This window comes from Ambystoma mexicanum, chromosome 2q (assembly GCF_040938575.1).
Source record: "Ambystoma mexicanum isolate Mex_15411 chromosome 2q, UKY_AmexF1_1, whole genome shotgun sequence".
In the NCBI taxonomy this organism is placed as follows: Eukaryota; Metazoa; Chordata; class Amphibia; order Caudata; family Ambystomatidae; genus Ambystoma; species Ambystoma mexicanum.
In genome coordinates, this window is record NC_090924.1 from 427,372,433 (window position 1) to 427,393,317 (window position 20,885).

Genomic DNA, 20,885 nt, shown 5'->3' on the forward strand with positions numbered 1-20,885 from the left:
AGCTGTGGCTGAGCAGTCAGACCTCTCTCAAGAAGAGTAGGGCAGTATGTAGAGTATACACAATAGGGCCAAAAACACAGTGGAACAAGCAGACACTGACCAGAGCTTTGTATCAAAAGTATATAATTATTTATTTAACACACACTTTAGGAAATACACTAGCTCTATAAGTCAAAGCAAGTTCAAAACACAATCGGAAAAGTTTGTACACCTCCTTTAGCAATTACTAGACAAGTCTAAGTTAAAACACCACTTTTTGTCAAAACAGAGGTGAGCGCGTAACTTAGATGGCACTCCAATAATTAGGTTAAAGGGAGAGAAAAGGGCAGGTTATAAAAATAAAACCGTTCCCAACACTTTTCTAAGTTCAAAGCAAGTCAGTGAAGGCAGTATACACTGTAGAGCCAAAGTTCATAGGCCAGGCCCACTTTAAATGGTGCAAAGCGAAATGTGCCCAGGATCACATGGTTTAAAATCAACTAAGTCTTTGCAGAAGGTTCAAAAGAGGTTGGGGTGATTCAAGAAGAAGTTAGAAGGTCTGGGGCCAAACCCAGTTGGAAAGCCAAGGATTTAAGGGTCACCTTTAGCAATTCGAAGAAAGGGAGGCCAGGTGGAACACAGTACCTTAAAGAGCAAGGAAGCTCCAGCGGTGGCAGTTGTTCCTGGCAGTGGATGCAAGTCGTGGTTTCGACCAGGGAAAGAGAAGATCTCGTTGAGGAGAAGACTTGTAGTCGTTGCACTGCCCAGGGAAGAGACCAGCCGCGGAGTTCGTCGGTAAAAGGTGCGTTGCTTTTATTCGCGGTCAAAGTGGTGAAGCTTGGCTATCCGGTCGCCGGGGTGCTTGGCACGGGCGATTAGACCAAGAGACGTCTTTGGAAGGCGAAAGGGGCGAACTGGTTGATCCCACCAGCTCAAAGGAAGAAGACTCGTCCAGCAGAAGATCTTCTCTTGTCGTTGGGAAAGTGGTGTGTTTGTTGCAGCAGGGCTCCACCGGTGGTGTCGTCGTTGCAAATTGCTCAGCTTCTTCCCTCTTCGGATTCTTAGGTCCTGTGGCGACTTCTGAAGGGTTCGACCTTGGTCAGAGTTACAGAGACGGACACAAACGCCATTTTAGAAAAGAGTTCTGGCAAAAAGACCCAACCGTGGATTTAATATTAAATAAGTAAACCAGCGGTATCTTTAACATTGCACCAAAAAGTGGTGCGTTTAAAATCCATGGGAAAATCCCATAGGAAATATTCCGGTGGAATATTTTGCGTGGTAACCACTGTCACCATCCAGAAACTCGACAAGGGGGGACTGGACAGTGCCCCCTTTAAAACAGACCCAGGGGCAATATAATTAACCCTTTCCAGTACTTCCACAATATTATGGTGTGTACTGGTTCTGTTCACAATTTAGGACTAGTAAAGTCAATGGTGACTTTACATGTCCTGGGAGACAGTAGTCGGTCCCAGGGTATGGGGTCTTTATTTGGGGGTCACTATGACACCCCTGTGTTACTGCACTGAGGGTGCTGTGTAACACATACACAAAAAATAGATGATGCCCTATGGAGTAAAGGACCCCATAAGCACACAAATAGTCGGAGACATACCTCAAATCATGCCTAAGAGTGGGAGTAAAAGAGTCTCACTCTTAGGAGAAAAAAACAACCCCAACAATCAAGCAAAGCTGCTGGGTGACACACTAGGTTTGGGAAATTAGCCTTATAAGAGAATTCTCCCTAAGTCTATTAGCGGTATTCAAATCACTGAAAGCATTTCAAACAGTTACAGGGGAAGACAGTCCTGATCTTGACAGACACCACCGCAGCCATGTACTACCTGAACAAACAAGGGGGCACACACTCTTCAGGGCTATCCAAGCTGTCCCAAAACATTTGGATATGGGCTCTCAAACACAGGATGTTCCTGGTGTCCCAACACGTTCCAGTGGAACTAATTCTTTTGGCAGATGTGCTCAGCAGAGATTTTCCACTGCCCGTAGAGTACGAATGGCGACTACACGAAGACATTGTCTCCAACGTTTTTGCAGAATTGGGCTTCCCAGAGATCGACTTGTTCGCAACTCTGGAGAACGCTCAATGCCAAGATTACGCCTCCAGGTACCCACAGAACTGCTCCAAGGGGAACAGGCTCTGGATAGCATGGTTAGGAACATTTGTTTATGCTTACCCCCCTCCAACACCTCGCCACCCCCCAGACCCCCCGATTCCCTTACTCAACAAGATTGTGCACAAGATGCACCAGGAACCACTCACCTTGATATTGGTGGTCTCCATGTGGGCCCGCCAACCCTGGGTCTCTCATCTGATGGAGATGTCCCTCTTCCCTCCTATGAAACTGCCCTGCCCATACAACATGTTATCTCAGGACAGGGGAGAAACACTGCACCCATGCCCGCAAACTCTGAACTTGGCGGCCTGGCTCCTGAGGTCATAGAGTTCGGACACTTTCAACTCCCTCAGAGATGTATGGACATACTCAGGGAAGTGAGAAAACCCAACACCCGATGCTGCTATTCCAGTAAATGGAAACGCTTTTGTTATCTGGTGTAATGCGAAGGACTTCAATCCCATTGACTGCTCTCCTACTCGCATTGTATTGTGCCTGACCCAATTACTGGATTTAGGCCTGGTTTTTTAATTCCCTAAAGATTCACTTAGCTGCTCTCTCAGCCTACACTAAGTCACAGCAAAAGGTGTCATGGTGGAAAATACCAGTTATCAAGGCTTTCATGGAAGGGGTTAAAAGGATTCAACCCCCCATTTCTAACACAGCTCCCAGATGGGACTTAAATGTGGGTCTGACTAGACTCATGGGGTCCCCCTTTGAGCCTATGCGCACAGCAAGTCTAAAAGACCTTACCTACAAGATAGCCTTCCTAGTGGGTATCACTTCTCTTAGAAGGGTTAGTGAACTACAGGCCCTTTCAGTACTAGACCCTTTCATTACTGTTCAGAGATAAGGTGGTTCTGCGCACTGACCCTTGATTTGCGCCTACATTTATTTCCAAGTTCCACGTGAACCAGTCAATAGAACTGCTCACTTTCTTCCAGAACCCCACTAACATGGACGAAAGAAGCCTACACACGTTAGATGTGCGCAGTGCAGTCATGTTTTACCTGGAAAGAGCAAAACCACTGAGGAAAACAAACCAAATTTTTGTTTCAGTGGCAGCTGGCAGAGAAGGGGATCCTGTCTCTAAGTCAGCTATCTCAAGGTGTATAGTCAAATGCATCACACTTTGTTACACTCTTGCTATAAGAGAACTGCCCTTCAAGCCTAGAGCACATTCTACTTGAGGCACTGGGGCATCCATAGCATTCATTGCAAATGTTCCCCTTGAGTCCATCTGCAAAGCGGCAACCTGGACTTCTGTACACACCTTTACAAAACATTACTGTCTAGATGCCCACTCTAGAGCTGATTCCCAGGTGGGACAAGCAGTATTAAGACACCTTTTCTCTACTGTTCCTTCTCACAACCCACCTCCAACTCCTGGTACTGCTCGCTAGTCTATGCACAGCATGTGATTCTAAGCAGATTAACAAACATCAGAAGACAATGCATTACTTACCGTAAAAGCATTTCTGATGGTTGTATCTGCTTAGATTCACATGCGCCCACCCTTCCTCCCCGCTCGGATGGAAGGAACATAGACATCCTTTTATATCTCTCTTTTCTGTACTTACTCACGTCTAGAAGGCTCCCTCAGGGCAGAAAAAATACAAACAGAGGGACCTCGACGCGTGAGGGATTGTGGGTACATTGCACGTCACTATAGGGATAGTGTTACAGACACGCCTTGTCGACGTCCCCTTTTCGACTACGAAAAACAAAATGCAATCCTCCGCAGTGACCACTGGATGTCTGACCTATGCACAGCATGTGAATCTAAGCAGATACAACCATCAGAAATGCTTTTACGGTAAGTAATGCATTGTCATACCATGAACCCAAGGAAGAAAACATGCCTAACACAATGGAGGCAGTGAACAAAATTGAGAGGTGCATGTCTTTCTGGTTGAAGCTACCACTGTCTATGATGGGATGTGCAGCATTACTGAAGATGGTGGTATTGCCGAGACTCCTACATTACTTTGCCAACGTCCCTCTTGCAATTCCGAAAGTTTTTCAGTAAATTACAGCATGTTTTTTTTTTTCTTTTGTTTTGTTTGATTTGTCAAACTTTTCATTTTTCCATTTTTTTGAGTCTTCATAACAAAAAGGTTTTTAAAACTGTGATTCAATTTCGGCTTTTCTTTTATAATTCTTTATCGCTCTCAATCCAGAGGTTGATCACTGTGATGATGGTTTCCTTGGAGAAGTGTTTCCCATCTCTCCTCTGCTGTCATTTGTTGCTCTGAGATTCTAAAAAAATCTCTAAATAGATCTCGTTTATTTTTTAGTTCTGGGCACACCATGATTAGATGGAATAAAGTTTCTTTCCCCATTGGATCTTTACAGTATCGACAGACAGGAGAAATATTTTTGGCTCGGTCTGTTAAAGCCAAGTATTCGCGTGTGGGTAAGATGTTCAGCCGAAAGCGCAAGAATAAATCACACATTTTCACACTTGGGAATTGGACGAGATAAGAAGGCAACTGGTTGAGTGCTCTTGCTTCCATGTAGCTGGTTAAATGGCGTTTATAAGTTGCTTGTTCTCCGATCGTTCTTATCCAATCATTCTTCTGAATTTTTTGTTTTGCATATTGAGGTCTATTTCTTAACATTTCTGTGATTTCTTCTTCTTGCATTTTTTGCTTAATTTCACTTGTCCACTTTATTAGAGCTGCAACTTGGAATGCTTGTTTTTTTTTTCTTTAAGAATTTCCAACGATGGTATATTTTCCTCTGAAATGATTTTTCTGTGGAGGTCCATTTGTTTCCATAGCACTATGGACTGAATAGATTGCAAGGCAAGTTCATATCTGATTCTGGCAATCGGAAATGACTTTGGCAAGGCAAGGGTTTTTCTCCAGAAAATAGCTTCATATTTGGACCATTTCAATAGATGTTGGTTTATCAGGGATTCACTCGCATAAGTCAAGATTGGTATGACCTTTTGTTTATATAGTAGAGTTGTAGCTTTTGCAGAGTAAGTGCAATATTTGCGATGAAAAAACCGGCCTTGCCTTGCTAACGATGCTGCTTTTTCTTCAATGTTTTCTTGCCATTCTTTTTCGTTCGCCGATGGATTGATTATTGCACCTAAGTATTTTATTGTTTTGGTTAGCTTAATCTCTTTGTCTTCCAGATAGAATTTTGGAGTCCATTGCTTCTTGGATTTTTCAGTTAGTTTCATTATCTTGTTTTTGTTGATGGTGATTTGTAAATCATTTTCCTTCATGAAATTTTGAGTTTTGTTCAATGTTATCTGCAGACCTTTCACAGTTTTGTCCAAGATGATAATGTCATCAGCATAGATTAGGGTTTGAACATTTTCACTGTTGATCTTAGGAGGATTCGCCATCGGATGGTGAATTTTTTCCTTCAAAATTGTGGGTGAAGCGATTATAAAGACAAGCAGCCAAGGGGCATCCCTGTTTGAGCCCATTCCAAGTCAGAATTGATTCTGTTGCCTTTCCGTTGTTTGTAAGTCGAACTCGGATAGACGTATTCGAATACAGCTGTTGTATTGGGTTCAGAATAGTAGATGGACAGCCCCACGCAGCCAATTTGGACCAGAGAAGTTGTCTATTGACTGAATCAAAGGCCATTTTTAGATCTATGAAGATTGCATAGACCTGATGTGCTTTTGTCAACCCTTCGTATTTTAGCATATTCAATAGCAGCAGATTGACGTTGGTACTTATTTTTGTGACAAAGCCAGTTTTCCTTTTTGCTTGTCTTCCGTGCTGTATGGCCCAACAGTTTAATTTTTTTTGTAGATATCCGGCAAATAATTTTCCTAACGGATCCAGCAGGGCAATTGGTCTGTAGTTGGCCGGATTTTTCCGATCACCTGCTTTGTAGATTGGTATTAAAACAGCTACAGACCATGTGCGTGGAATCTCTTTAGATTTTTCTATCAGATGGAAAAGATGGAAAAAGAATTTGGCCCAGTGTTCTGGATCTGCTTTAAGGTTGCTGCTGGCTAGCCCATCAGGTCCAGGAGCTCTAGATGAATTCAGGCACCTGATAGTGTTGGTAATGTCCTCTAAGTCCCATTTCAAGCTCCAGTCGTCAGTATCGTCTTGTGGGTCTGTTGTTGGATGGTGTTTAGGTTTTTTTGTATAGATTTTCGAAGTGCTTAACCCATGTATGAGGTTCAACTTCTTGAATCATGGATTGTTTTTTCGATGAATCATTCATCAAAGACCACAGGTGCCGTGTATTTTTCTGATTTAACGCTTTCAAAAGTTCTTCTGCGTCGTGCTGCTTTATTGCCATTTTATAAGATTTCATTAAGTTGGAGTATTTTTGTTTTTCCTTTTTTATTTCGACTTCATAGTCTCTTCTGTTTTTCTTTATTTGTCGCAGACGTTTATAGTGTTTCTTTTTTTCTAGATGAATTTCTAAATTAAAATAATGAGTATGCGATTGCTTGCATCTTTTTTGATTTCTTGATGTTGTTTGTTGGTATTTCTCTAGGATCCATCCGTAATTTAGTTTCACATGATCCTTAAGCGGGGCCTCTTCAAATCGGACTGCTATTTCTTGAGTTTGTTGTTCTTTAATTCGCAGTCGGTTCAACCTATTATTTATTTCAAGTTCAGGTAGAATCAAACATTGATCACTTGATACTTCTGATAACCAGGAAATAAAGATTTGATGGTGATCGCTGTCTGGGTGTGGAGAATTCGTAGTCGAGTTTGTAATTTTCCGAATTCCTTCTGTTATAAAGATGTAATCAATTATTGAATTTGAGTTCTGCCGTGACCTAGTCGACAACGGGATACCTTTATCATTCATTGGTTGAGCACTCAAGAAAATGTTACGCAGCCTTGTTTCCTTAATCCATTTTCTAGCTCTCGATGTCATTTCGTTGGTAACTAATTGGTTTCCTTCTTTGTCGAAGAGATGAAAATTGAAGTCTCCTGCTATGATGATTTCATTCCCGCTGTTACTGCTGTTCAAATGATCAATTTCCTCACATATGGAATCGATGAATTTATAATCAGCCATAGCATTAGGTTTCCAATATATACTGAAAATCGATAGGCAAGTATATTCTACAGTGTTAGGTACAATGGTGTTATGGATTGATGGCATCTTGATGGAAAGATATTGGGCCCAAGGGTGAACATTTTTACTTTCTATTATTCGCCACAAAGGGTTGATTTTTGTTAATAGCAACATTCCTGACGCCGGTCTTCCCTGTTGTGAGGATATAGCTGGGTTCATGAACGTTCTATAGCCATCACATAGTACTTCCTCTTTCAGCCAGGTTTCTTGTAAACAAATGATGTCGGACTGTTCAAGTAAAGACGACTCATTATCAAACAGATGTCTATGACCTCTCGTATTCCAAGAACATAAGGTTGTGGTGGTTTCAGGTACATCTTTTCGTTGTTATAAGTATGTTGTCTTTGCACTCTGGTTCACATTCGCATTGGAGATGTTTCTTGTTATTTCAGATTGCTTGCACACCACCCGTTGTAATTTATCTTAGTTATGGGACCTAGGATTTGAGTCATTCAAATAATTTGGGGATTCTTGAGTTTTGTTCTGTGTGCTTCGATTTTTAAATATATTTTTGCTGAATAGCTCTAGCGTTCTTGATTTTTTTTTTCCGCCCTCGATCGTGAGACCATGATTTCTTCTATTTGAAATCCCAAAATAGCCAATTGGTGTTTAGTGTCAAGGACACGTTGCATGATGTCATGAGTGTAAAAATCAATGTGGGCTTCTTCCAGGTATTGCTTGTTTGGAAATAGAACTAACTCAATATGTCCAGTTTCAATTTTAGTCAATTGCGGAATGGCTTTAAATAGTCGCAGAATGTTATATCTGTTTAATATATCCGGTTCTTCTGTACTTGAACTCATCGGGTATATAGTTATTCTGTATGCACAGGAGGCATTTGACGGGTTTTTGAAGATTGGTCTGACCAGTTTAGGACTTAATTGGGCCGCCACGTTTCTACTGGTTTCAGTTGGGCTTTCTGATTCCTCTGATGGCCATATTTCTTCATTAGAAACTATTGAGTATGCCAGGGAGATATTAGTTTGCTGTTCGTCTTCGGTGCTTTCGCTATTTGAGCAATCTGTTAAGGAATCTTGACATTCATCTATTACAATGAGGGACTCGTCTTGTGAGTTTATAGAAATAGAGTTGCAGTCGTTTACCTCATCTTCCGTCGACATGTCTATCGGTTTGGTTCAGTTTGTAGAATTGATGCAGGTTTCTTGATTAATTACATCTATGAGTGCATCTAACGGTTCAGGCACTGTTTGATTGCCTTGTGGCCGAGCCTTTTGTAATTTGTTCATTTTTCCTGTTTTCAGGATAGGTTGTTGGATAGTGGTCTGATTAGTGCCCACCAGTTTTGTATTTTTCTTTGTCCTTTCATTATTCGTTTTCAGGGTAGTTTGTAATTTTCTCAGAAAGGCACGTGACCCATTTTGTGGATTTTTAGTAGTCTTTTTGCTCTTCGATTTGATCGATACATCTTGACCTATTAGTCCCCGTTTCGAGAGATCAAAGATATTGAATGGGTTACAAGGGGGTGGCTCACTTTTGTCTTGCATTGCAAATACTTGAAAGTTCTGTGATGCAACTGAACGTAATTGTTTTTCATATTGTGTCGTTTGATCTGTTTTCCTCATTTCCACATTTGGTAGGTTCTCTTTCTGAGTTTGTGTAGATGCACAGATAGGGTGCTTCATCACTAGGGCATGTTTTTTTTACTTTGTCATCAACCATTTTTTTAGTGATTGTTGAAACTGTGTCCATTAAAGTCAGTTTGTCAACTCTATCAGCCCTTGCCACTTCCGCTAATCTATTTTGCCATGTTCTTGATGATTCTGCTTCATATTTTAATCGTTCTTGAATAGTACTTATGAGGGATTCAAACTGGGTTTGCTTGGTCAGTATCATTGCCAACAGTGTTGCTTGATCTTTGATTGAATCCACCATAGCTTCTTCGATCTTTAGGAACGGGATCATAGCTGTAGATAGAACCGCTACCAATGTATTCTGTAAATCTAGCATCGTCGTTGGCAATCTATGTTGGTATTCCGGAGAATAACTTATATTTACAGTTTTCATATTTGTAGAAGAGGAAGTCATTTCATCCGCTTTATACTTAGGCAATTCTTTCGCTGCAGAAGTCAAAGGTTCTTTGATAGGAGCAACGAATCCTATTGGGCCAATCGGGGTCGAAGTATCAATTTGTCCGATTTGCTTTGGCGTGTACATTCCCCCAAATACTTCATTTCTTTTTTCTTGTGAGTCCATAATTGCATCAATTTCGGTGATGTCAAGTGAAAGACGTGCAATTCGGACTTGGAGCGGTTTTTTGGGCTCATCACTTTTTGTGCCAATAGGCAAGTATGTTGCTTGCCATTGCTGTTTGGCTGCTCTCGCACGATCTTGAAGGGGCATTAGGTGGCTATCATCGTTTCTAGGTGGCTATCATCGTTTCTCTGGATGGGACCCAACATATTTTGATGAGTAAGTGAATTAGTATCGTCACATGCTGGAAAATCGTGATCAGTGACAGTCCTCGGAACAGCGTCCGATCGTATGGTCTTTATGTCTAATTTATCGCAAACAATGTATTGCGATCCATGCTTTAGATTGTCCATGTGCGCCTGATCCATCGGTTTCCCATTGATCATATTATGGGAATTTGTTGTTTTCAAGCTATTCGATAAAGTCTTGGTGGTTTGTCATTTTATTTATAGGCATTAAGGATTCCTCTAGTTTACCCTGCAATCTAGTGCGTGGTTTAATGATTTCCATTTAAGTTTGTTGATCTTAAGTAAGTAATGAATTTCCTATAAACTTGTGCACTTACCACGCCTATTGCCGGCCACAACTGCACCTCTCGCACAAATAGCAGCGTCCTTTACGCCGTAAGGGTCGCACTTTGATGATTATCAGGAGTTCTTCCTGTCGGTATTGCCACAATATGGTCACGTGAATCCGTTGGCGTGACCGGTTTCAGGGCGATGTAGGACCTGGAGTACTCCGCTCTCCTCAACTGCTGATTGCTAAAATCATCAGGCTTACGCGAATTGGAGCGGAAAGATAATATTCAGTAGGAGCGGTACTAAGTGGATCAAAGGCCAGTGGCCCACAGTCTCCACTTTCTGGCGATCAGTGTAAGTTCTTTCACTTATTTGTGTATGTACTCAGAAATAACTTTCTGTTACTAGCTCTAGCACCAAAGCCGCCAAACAGCCTAACAGCACCAGCCCTTCTGCCACCAGGGCTTAAGCCGCAAGGGTGGTTGTGCCGGCAGTTAATGCTCGCCTGTAGACACGTGATCTGTCACGTGTGCAAGATAGGCCCCGCCTCCTCTAGGAAGCAGGGGGCAGCAAGAGCTCCTGCTCGCAATGCTGCTTTCCACAATAAATGAAGGAATCACTTTAGAAAAAACGTCCGTTTCAGAGAACACACCTTCTCCTTTCATAGATGCTCCAGCATATGTAGGAGCTTTATATGGCATAACACAAGAAACAGGGGGGCGTTGTGGAAGCTCCAGAACACATATGAACAAGGGGGTATAAAACTGCCTAATTTTGAGATGTACTACTTGGTGAGTCAACTGCAATTTGTGGATAAGTGGCTGTCGGACGAAAAAAACACCAAAATTGAGGTTGCTACAGAAGGCAGGTTCGCCATTCTTCTTGAAGGAAGTTATTTGACTACCAGATGTGTTTAAACACAGCGAGCACCTATTATTGCACCTGTGGTGTACTATGTGGTATAAGTCGAGGCAATTACTGAGGAACACAGCACCGTATTTCCCGCAGATAACGTTGTGGGTACTAGAGGGGGTGGATGGAGACCAGGAGTAAACTTCATAAAAGTTGGGAACCAGTGGGCGTAGCGACAGTAGGGCATATGCTCAAGGAAGGGAAACCGAGGGAATTCGCAGAGTTGTTAGGGGACAATGGAATACATAAAGGGCAATACATTCCACATGCCAGACTGCTGAGAAGCCTGAAACAGAGATGGTCGGATGCCGACACGCTCTCACAGCCACATGAGGTGTTTGAGATGTTTTATGATGTATCAGAGGGAATGGCACGAGGTATTGCGTATATATGAACTACTGATGTCCAAGGTCGGCACGGAGGTAGACCAGATAAGACAGAAGTGGGAGGCGGATATGGGAGAACCGATGACAGATGAGGGATGGAACAGAGCTAAACTGTATCATAAAAAGGTGTAGAGAAACACCAGACTTCAGCAGGTACAGTTGTATGTGACGCACAGAGGATACCTGACGCCAAACAAGATAGCAGAGTTTGGCCAGACGGGGATCCAGGAATGCCCAAAATGTGGGGAAGTGAAAGCAGACCTAGTGCCTATGTTTTGGGCGTGTACAGAAATTGGCAGATTCTGCAGGGAAGTGGCACAATTGTTGGCAAGAGCAGAAATTGTACTAGATGTGGAGACTCCCAAGGCTTGCTTGTTGGGGGGGGGGAGGGTTCCCGAGTCCCAAACGAGCTGAACTTGTGAGTAAACTGAAAAATTTAGCATATATTCTGGCTAAACGAAGAATAGCTATGGGGTGGAAAGCGCAAGCCAGAACCATTGCTCAGGTGTGGTGGAAGGACTTGTTAAAATGTGCTAACGCAGAGACCACAGTGTGACAGGAGGCGTCCAGCAGAGGTGAAGTTCAAGGGGAAAGAGGGGTAGAAGCATGGAGATTGCTCATTGCAGAATTGTCAGCTTCTGAACGCACGTCACAGGAATCGGTAGAGAACTTGGTAGATGAAACTACCGTAGACGCACAGGAAGGAGAAAATGTACAGTGAATGCCGTAAGAAGTGGAGTGTAGGCCGAAGTTGGGTGGGTGTGGGGGGAGTTGTGGGAGGGAAGTGAAATTGTGAAGTTGATGGTAATAAAGTGTGAATTGTTTGTTTATGTTGGAAAATAAATAAAAATGGTTTAAAAAAAAATAATAATGTTTGGCAATGTGTAGAACGTCCCATTAGGCCACATCTGAAGGACATTGACAGCATAATTGGCATATATAATGGACAAAACATACAGTTTGCATATCTTATGGAAGTTAGATTTGCGGTACGCTGTGTACTAGCTCCTTTTTCTCCAGAGCTTGCTCCTGAATAGGGTGCAATATTCAGTACCCAAGAGCTCCTTTTAGCTGTTTTTAAAATCTTTATTTTAAGAACAGGGCCGGGAGGATAGCTCGGGGGTAACGCCTCCGTCTTGGAAGCAAGACAATGCAGAGCTTCACAGTTCAAATACCAGTCCTGCACTCAGAGGCTGTTCTCTGGCACGAAGTGCAATATAAAAGCTGAATCTTTTAATTTCTGTATTTGGCGTGACATGTGTAGTCTTTTCCTTTGATCTTAACCATCCTCACCTTTTGTCCACAGTGGCTGTGACAACTGCAATGAGTGGTTCCATGGAGACTGCATCAACATCACAGAGAAGATGGCCAAGGCCATCCGGGAGTGGTACTGCATGCTGTGCCGAGGTAAGCTTGGATCCAAGTGGATCAGAGCATGTTAAGGTTTGTGCGTAAGATTACTAGAGAAGGGCTAATACCAGGTCTAGCTAACTGCCAGATATGTTATGATAGTCTAGTTATATAGCACCTTTACAAAATGTGTTTCAGAGCGCTTCATGGCAAGGGAGGGAACAAGGGAAAATACAATGACATTCTTACAGGCCATGAACAGTAAGCGTGTGAAATTAACTACCGTACTAGGCCTGATGACATTTCTGGTAGAGCCGGAGACAAACAAAGGGTGAGGGAGAGGGGTGCAGAAAGTGAGGGGAGGAGGAAAAACAAGCGATTTATCGTACTAGGCCTGACAACTTTTCAGATAGTGCTGGGGGGGAGAGGGACAACTAAGGGGAAGGGGGAGGAGACAGATGAGGTGGCTATCATACTAGATCCAGGGACAATTCTGATAGAGTAAGTGCATAGAAGAAAGTGAGGGGATTAGGGGAGGAGATAGGAAAAGGGAGAGGAGTAAAGAACAGAGAGTAAGCAGTCAAAAAGAGTGGAGAAGCAAGAGGGGAGAGCGAATACAATTGCAGAAGTCTATAGTAATACCTAATGTTCCAAGCCAGGATACAAGATGAAGATGGAAACGGCATGATTCAGGGCCACCATGAGTACAAGCTGCAAAGGAAGTCCAGCATGAGAGTTGAGAAAGGGTAACGCACTGTGAATCAATGAAGTCCATAAAAGTCGAAACCAGCATTGGCCACAAGACGGTGATGGTGTATCAGGACAGACTCCTGCAGAAGTAGGCTGGAGTGGGGGGGGGGGGAGCAGGGTAGAGGAATCGAGCAAAACAGGCAACACCTGTGTGTGAGAAGGGGAGGGGGAACAAAAGAGATGTTTAATTTAAGCTACCTGATCTATGAACCCCTTATTCTGATTTCGTAGGTTGGTCATAAAGATAGTGACCATAGCCCAAGGTCCTAAAACAGTGAGTACTTTCAACAGTCTGACCACTTGTCCCACCCTTCAACTCGGAGTCATATTGACTCGATATGTATACCAATAGTTAAAAAGTCAAATGGTTTTAATAAACAGCAACACATGTTTTGTCCCTAAAGAAAGGTGTTGTGAGAAATCCGAAGGTGTCTCCCTGGCTAAACCCTGGGGATCCGTCATCCAGGTGCCCAGGACATGGCCATCGCTATTGGATCCAGTTGCTAGGGGTCGACTAGTGAGGGAGGATCACCTAGATGTGGGGTCCTCGGGGAGTGGGACACCAATGGGTGAGGCGCGGTATCCCCCTTTTTTCAACACCTTTTCCCCATCCTACCACGTAGGACATTCAAAAACACTGCCGCCCGAACCACTTTTTCCTATATTTTTTTTCTGTAAGGATAGGTCATCCACTCTAAAGATAAAAAGTTCCATACTTTAGAAAATCATTATGAAATTTGAGGTGGGCCTTTTCGCTTCCAATTCTGAGCGATTACAAGTAGAGCTGATCATTGCAGTATCGCAAATGCTTTCTGAGCGGCTTTTGGCCGTCGTTTAAGATAAATGTCCAACATAACCAACAAGCGAGACCGCAATGAGAGAGGAGTATGGATAGAAAAAATTTCACGCAAATATGAATTCACCTCTCCCCAGTATTTAGCCAACCTCAGGCAGCTCAGCCATATGTGTTCTCAATTCCCAACATGGTCACATTCCCTCCAGCACTTATCTGATCTGGTGTGTTTCATTTGAGCGAGACGGGTTGGAATGTAATGCCATTGCACCATGAGTTTAAGGCAGAATTCTTTGACTTGGATCGATTGGAGAGTAATCCCTAAACTCACTCAATGTGTCTCACAGTCCAGCTCAGTGACCTCTTCCCCTAATGTGGCCTGCCAATGTGTTTTCGTGCTAATCTTTGTTTTATGTGTCCAATCCCCCAGTATTTTGTATAGATTAGAGATAAGGGCCTTGGTCCCTGGATTTGATAGCACAGTGCTCAAAGGATGTTAATTCCCTGCTCTTTGCAGCCTTAATCGGTGGAGCCAAACGCCAATGTCTCACCTGGAAATATCTAAACCTGGATTTTTCATACAGCCCCAGCTCGCATTGTGTAAATGGTTTTAGTTTCCCCAAAAACATTCTCTCAATTTCTCACAACCTGCCTCCTTCGATTCTCTAAAAGCATTTGAGTCCAGGCCTGGGGTAAATTGACGGTTAAAGAATAAGGGCATTGGAGGAGAGGGGAAAGTTGTTAATGTTTTTTCACTGTGTCATCCCATGTATTTGCCACTCTGTGCATAATTTCACTCAGTTGAATATTGGCTGGACGATCGGGTCATTTCCTTCTGTACCCAGCGCTTCTCGGTTGAACCCACAGACCATTCCTTCATCACCCTGATTTGCGAAGCACGATAATATGTCAGGAAATTAGGGAGACCCTACCCTCCCTTGTCTGGTGGCAGCATTAGCGTGGCTTGGGCTACCCGTGGTAGTTTATTTTGCTAAACAAAGGTAGAGATTGCACTAGGTCGTTTGCGAAAAAAGGATAAATGTACTTTGATGGGTAGCGGTCGAAATAAATGAAGTGCTCTAGGGAGAGTGACTATCTTTAGAGTTAATTCTGCTCAGCCATGAGATCGTAAGTGGGTCCCATTTTTTGATTTGAGATTCCAGGTCCTTTAGTAGGGGGGGATAATTGACTATGTATAAATCTTTAAGAGAAGGGGTGATTTTTACCCCTAGCAATGTTCTGCCCTCTTTAGCCCATCCTAAACGCGTTTGTGCCTGCAGGTCCGAAGCTTCTGAGGGAGATGTTAGATTCAGAATCTCTGATTTGTGCATGTTTATTTTTAGTCCCGCCACTACCCCAAATTTCTCGAATGCATGCGTGGCCTCCCGTTTCGTGTTTGTTGGTTCTGTTGCCATAAGTAGCATGTCATTGGCGCAAGCCATTATTTTATGTTGAACTCTGCCAAACATAACACCTTTTTATTCCATCCTTTTGTCTAATTCTGGCCAGTAGGGGTTCCAAATGTAATGCATATAACATGGGGGAGACAAGGCACCCCTGTTTATTACCGAACTCCACTTTCTCTAAAGTGAAAAAAGAAAAACGGCCATTCTACATGATCAAAGGCCTTTTCAACATCTATAGGAACAAGGACTACAGGGATCTGTTTTTTTTTCTCCACCTTCTCTTTAATTTGGCAAACTCTACATATATTATCACGTGTTTGCCTTCATTTTGATAAAAGCAGATTGGTCTGTATGTATTAGTTCTGGTAAAGATCTACAATCCGGTTAGCCAACACCTTGGTAAACATTTTTGCATCTATAATGAGTGCGATGGGACAATGGGACCCACAGATTGTTAGGTCTTTGCCCGGCTTAGTGAACAAAATTATTTTTGCTTCTTCCATAGTGAGTGTAATTCGTCCCGTGTGTAAAAAGGAATTGAACATCTTAGTTAAGACAGAGCTAAAATGTTACTGTATGTTTAGTCAAACTTGGCTGGGAAACCGGGTGACTTGTGTGATGGGAGTTCACGTATAACCCATAAAACTTCGGCCATAGTGATAGAGCATACTCAAATCTTAGAAAAAACTATCGGGAGTTTGGGCAGTTCAATCGACTCCAGATATTGTGTTTGTATATGGGAATCCGTCAAATGTTATTGATATAAATTGGAGTCAAATATATGGAATTGTTTGAAGATACCGGGGGTTTCAGTTGCCGTCTCCCCTGAGGGTACTTTGATTTGTTGTATAATCCTAGAAGCAGCCCTTTGTCGTAGCTTGGATTCCAGGAGGTGGTCCATTTTATTAGCTTTTATGTAATACCTCTGTTTGAGTAGTAAGCGGGCTTTTTCTGCTTTCGTTGTTAAATGGAGATTCAGCCTAACGCATGCTGCTCGGAATGCTTTCTGCATTCAGGGGCCTGTATCGGTTTCGATTTTTTCTATAATATGGGATAGGTCTGCCTCTAGTTCTGTTTCAAGGGCTATAAGCTGCTTGTTTTTTTTTTTTAGCTGCTGAGGCTATGAGGATTCCACTAGTGTAGTAGCTTTGAACTCGTCCCAGATTATATTAAGTGAGCTTGTTGCTGTCTACTTTTAAGTCAAAGTATTCACTAAAGTGTACAGCAATTTCATCTCGAACAATATGATCTTGAAGTGGGGCCAGCGGGAATTTCGAGGACCAAAGCTGCAATTTGGTAGTTTTAATATCTAAAGTCAATGTGATTGGAACATGTGCCGAGAGGCTGATTGGGTGTGTGATGATTTGTGTTATTATGCCCAATAATGGAGTGGAGGCCCAGGCATAATTTATATGGGAGAATGACCTATGTATATGTGAATAAAGAGAGTAGCCTGTCTCGTCCCTCTTCAGTGTGAGTCAAATATCTACTGAGGATAGATCTGCAAATATGCATTGCAGCCCACTTGAGGGGGTGGGTGTGGCCCAGTGTGTTACCTTGCTTCTATCCTGTGCTGCGTCCCAAGTCAAATTGAAATCCCCCAATAGGGGTAAGTCTGCGTCCATAAATTGCGCTAGTTGGCCCATGACATTTTTCAAAAAACCATCTTGGCCGGAATTAGGGGCATATATTGGAAACTACTGTTTGATTGAGGATATCTTAAGGACTGTGAAAGCTTATCTTCCCTCTGTGGGATTATTTGAGAGATACAGCCTTTCTTGGCTGCAATCGGCACACCTGCCGTTTTGCTCACGGCACATGCCTGTAATATTGTACGGTAGTGACGTAAGCAGAGTTTGCTTCTGTCTGCTTTGCATATATGGGCTTCTAGAAGTGCCACCAAATCCAGTTGGTGCCGCCTCAAGAATGACTCCACCGTCCTGTGTTTTTGTGGCATGTGAAGACCCCTTCCATTCCACGTCAAACACTTGAATTTTGGTTTTGTGTAAATATGACAAAGGGCTGAAGGTTGCTAGTGCATTGCGGATATTGTACTTTAAAAGGTAGCATGCTTTTACACTGCAGGTGAGTTCCCCCCCCTCCCCCAACAAAATACCCCCTCCTTCCCCCCGACAGCCCCTCAACATAAATGCCGTCACTGCGGGAAGCCCTAGCTCCCCCATCTGCTACTAAGAAGCAGATAGATTCCAAAAGGAAAATGTCAGGCTCTGTGTTGCTGCTTGTCAAAGATCCATTAGGTATGAAATGATATGAGTCATTTTATAGTGCGCCTGTACACAAGTGTTTCTAGACGTGACAAGACAAGGTATGGGAGATAGCGGGAGGACAAACGATCTTAATAGGCCTTGTCGTTCAGATCGTACAAGTTGAGAGGCGAGGGGGGGGGGGGGAGTTCAAGGGCGAGGGGAGAGGAGAAGTACTAGGTGCCAGGAGGCAGGGGACTGTGGAGTTACAGGTACAGCCCCAAGTGCAAGGTAGGCCCGGAGGCAGTGCAGGGGCTACTGGTCGTGGTGGAGCCTGGTGCCCACAAGATGCTGAGGGTAGCCAGGCAACTAGTCAGCGCAGCAGAAGGTAGGTCAGCACTGGAGAGAGAGAGAAAGCAGAAGCGAAAAGGAAGGTCTTGAGCTGCTTCTGGAACCTCAGGTGGTCTGGCCCAAGTTTGAGAGGGGCAGGCAGGCCGTTCCAGAGAGAGGCACCTGAGATGGAGAGCTATCTACCACCCACTCTCTGCCTGGAGAAGCGTTTGACCCTCAGAGAGCTGGAGCTGGCTGACTGAAGGTCTCAAGATGGAAGGTGTTTAGGAAGAGAGAGTCGGATGTAGTGCGTGCCATGGATACAGAAAGCCTTCTGGACAACATAGAGGGTCTTGAACTTGATCCTTGCAGCCACTGGGAGCCAGTGGAGAGATTTCAGGGCTGGAGCGATACGATCCCTGGGCTTGAGGCCAAGGACAAGTCTCGCAGTCCTGTTCTGGGTTAGTTGCAGAAAGCAGAGAGTACAGGAAGGCAGGTTGAAAAATAGGCTGTTGCAGTAGTTCAACCTAGAGGGAACCAGGTCTCTGGAGACAGTGAGCTTCTGGGGGAAGCGAGAAAAGGAAAAATACCTTTTGAGGAGGTGCAGCTGATAGTGGGAATCCTTAGCGAGGTCCAAGATGTGAGGAGAGAAGGAGAGAGTAGAATCGAAGATGGCACCAAGGTTTTTTGCCTCACAGGAAGGTGTAGGAAGGGGGCCCAAGGAGGGTGGACAGAGTGAAAGAGGAATCGTGGATACAGTCAGGAATGAGAGACGAGAGGAGGCTGAGGGGAGACTGAAGGATAGCTGAGTGTCATCCGCATAACACTAAAAGTTAGAGGAGAAGGCAGAGATGAGGTGGGCCAATTAGACGTTGAAAACCCAGGGTAAGAGGTTCTATCCCTGGGAAACACCACATGTGGAGAGAGAGATGGTGGAGAAAAAGGACCCAAGTTGAACCTGGGAGGGTCGGTCCAGCAGGAAGGTCGTCAACTAAGCGCCTGATCTGTGATGGCCATGTTCTTACTGAGACAACTGATCAGGATGGCATGATTGACCATGTGGAAAGCAAAGGAAAGATCAAGGAGGATGAGGATAGAAGGAAGGCCAGAGTCGAGATTTAGCAGGTTCTTCAGTCTTTGGTTTTGACCAACGTCTTCTGATCCATGATGTACCTCTTGTTTTGTATTTGTCAAACCAAAAAATGTTCAAGTACAAACATTTAAAACAAAAGTAGTCATTCTCATTCTCCCAAACCAGGGGAGGCTGGCTAACACCTGCAGGGGCTCATTACCTCCAGTGAGGTCCTGGGTATTGGTGTAGCTGTCAAAGAGTTAACTCTTGCTCCAACAGCAGATCACTACCACTGTTCTCAGAATGAGGTAGGAAACAGGGTTTACCTCTGCCCTGGACAACTCATCTTCACCTCACTGGCGGAGGGCTTTGGAGAGGACTGCTTTCCCAAAAGCAATCAAAAGGAATGCTTCTTGAAGCTCTTAAATTAATCAAAAAGGGGTGGACGACCTACTCTTCAATAGGCAAAACCCCCACAGGATTGTAGGAAAGTCAGCCTGCTTTAAAAGGGACCAATCCTGGTCCTTATGACAAGTGGTCTTTGACTGGTTACTTGATACCCAAAGTGTATTGCGCTAAAGAAAGTGTAAGAGACAGAAAGGAAGATGGGGTAGAGAAAAAATAACATGTGGAATCCTTGCACAACTGTGCTGAGCTCCCTCAGACTGCACTAACCTCACCCCCTTCTCAGACCTATAGCATCAAAGGCCCACTGCTATGAAACACCCTGGTGTGTGACTAGTCCTGTTTAGCGTGCATTTCCCAGGATAGCTACTGCAGAGGGCTGCCCTGCTAGAGCGAGGCGTTACCTGTCCTCAAAAAGGATCAAAGATATACAGCAACTACTTGATATTGTCCTGATGGTTGCAGCAGAGACAGTCAGTCTAGGAAGAATAGATGCAGCCTGTCCATAGCTGGCCTGGGCTCCCACTGTTGACACATGTATGATACAGATCACATATGGCTTTATTATGTGAATTACCAGCCACCATATCCAACTTCATGTATGGTTTATGTGTAAAGATTAAACTGCCACCAGGATGTATGTTCATTATAATTACGCAGTTTTGGAACGGAGGTACGGATTTCAAAGGCAAAACTTATTTCTAGGCTAAAATTACTTTTCTGCCACACAAGCTGCTGACGGGAAACCTGTGATTTCTGAACCTGGTCTGCGACATTAGAGAGCAGTCACTGCAGCCCAGGAAACTAAAACAGCAGTGCACAGACATACACTATGCTTTTGGTATGGCGTTTGATGAAAGGGGGTCTGGTTAGTAGACCACCCGTTCAGAAATGGAATTTGCCTGCATAATTTTATTCTTTCATTTAAAAAAGAAAATGTAAAAGGCTGGGTGTCGTCTATACCCTTGCCAGATGGCAATTCTTCACATTTGTTCTATGTGAGAAACCTGCCGGTATTCTCCCACCTACTCTGTCGGGATCTTCCATTCATGTGGCCAGGGAAGGGCCATCGCTTCTGGATCCCGAGGACAAGTGAAGGAGGATCACCTAAGTGGAGGATCAGAACGATGGATTGGGTGGAGAATACCCAAGGGCGAGAAATGGTATTCCCCCATTCCCAATAATACCCCAACCCACTCTCCCTCAGCCTTTATGGGGTATTTTCAATCACAACCAATCTCCCCCTTCCCATTTCCAACAAACCCAGAGGAGGAGGATGCAACTAAGATCAATGAGGATTACCTATAGGCAAAGCATTGGGAAGTAAGATGGGGCCTACTACTACAACCTACCAC

The 20,885-nt window shown here is 43.7% G+C and overlaps 1 protein-coding gene across 3 annotated transcripts in view; it reads left to right on the forward strand.

Moving 5' to 3' along the window:
- Positions 1-20,885, forward strand: part of CXXC1 (CXXC finger protein 1) — a 799,643-nt gene that overhangs the window by 126,632 nt on the left and 652,126 nt on the right. For all 3 annotated transcript variants that reach the window (XM_069647456.1, XM_069647457.1, XM_069647458.1), the window contains one exon: positions 12,527-12,627. In XM_069647456.1, the coding sequence (XP_069503557.1) occupies positions 12,527-12,627 (101 nt within the window). The remainder of the gene's footprint in view (positions 1-12,526; positions 12,628-20,885) is intronic.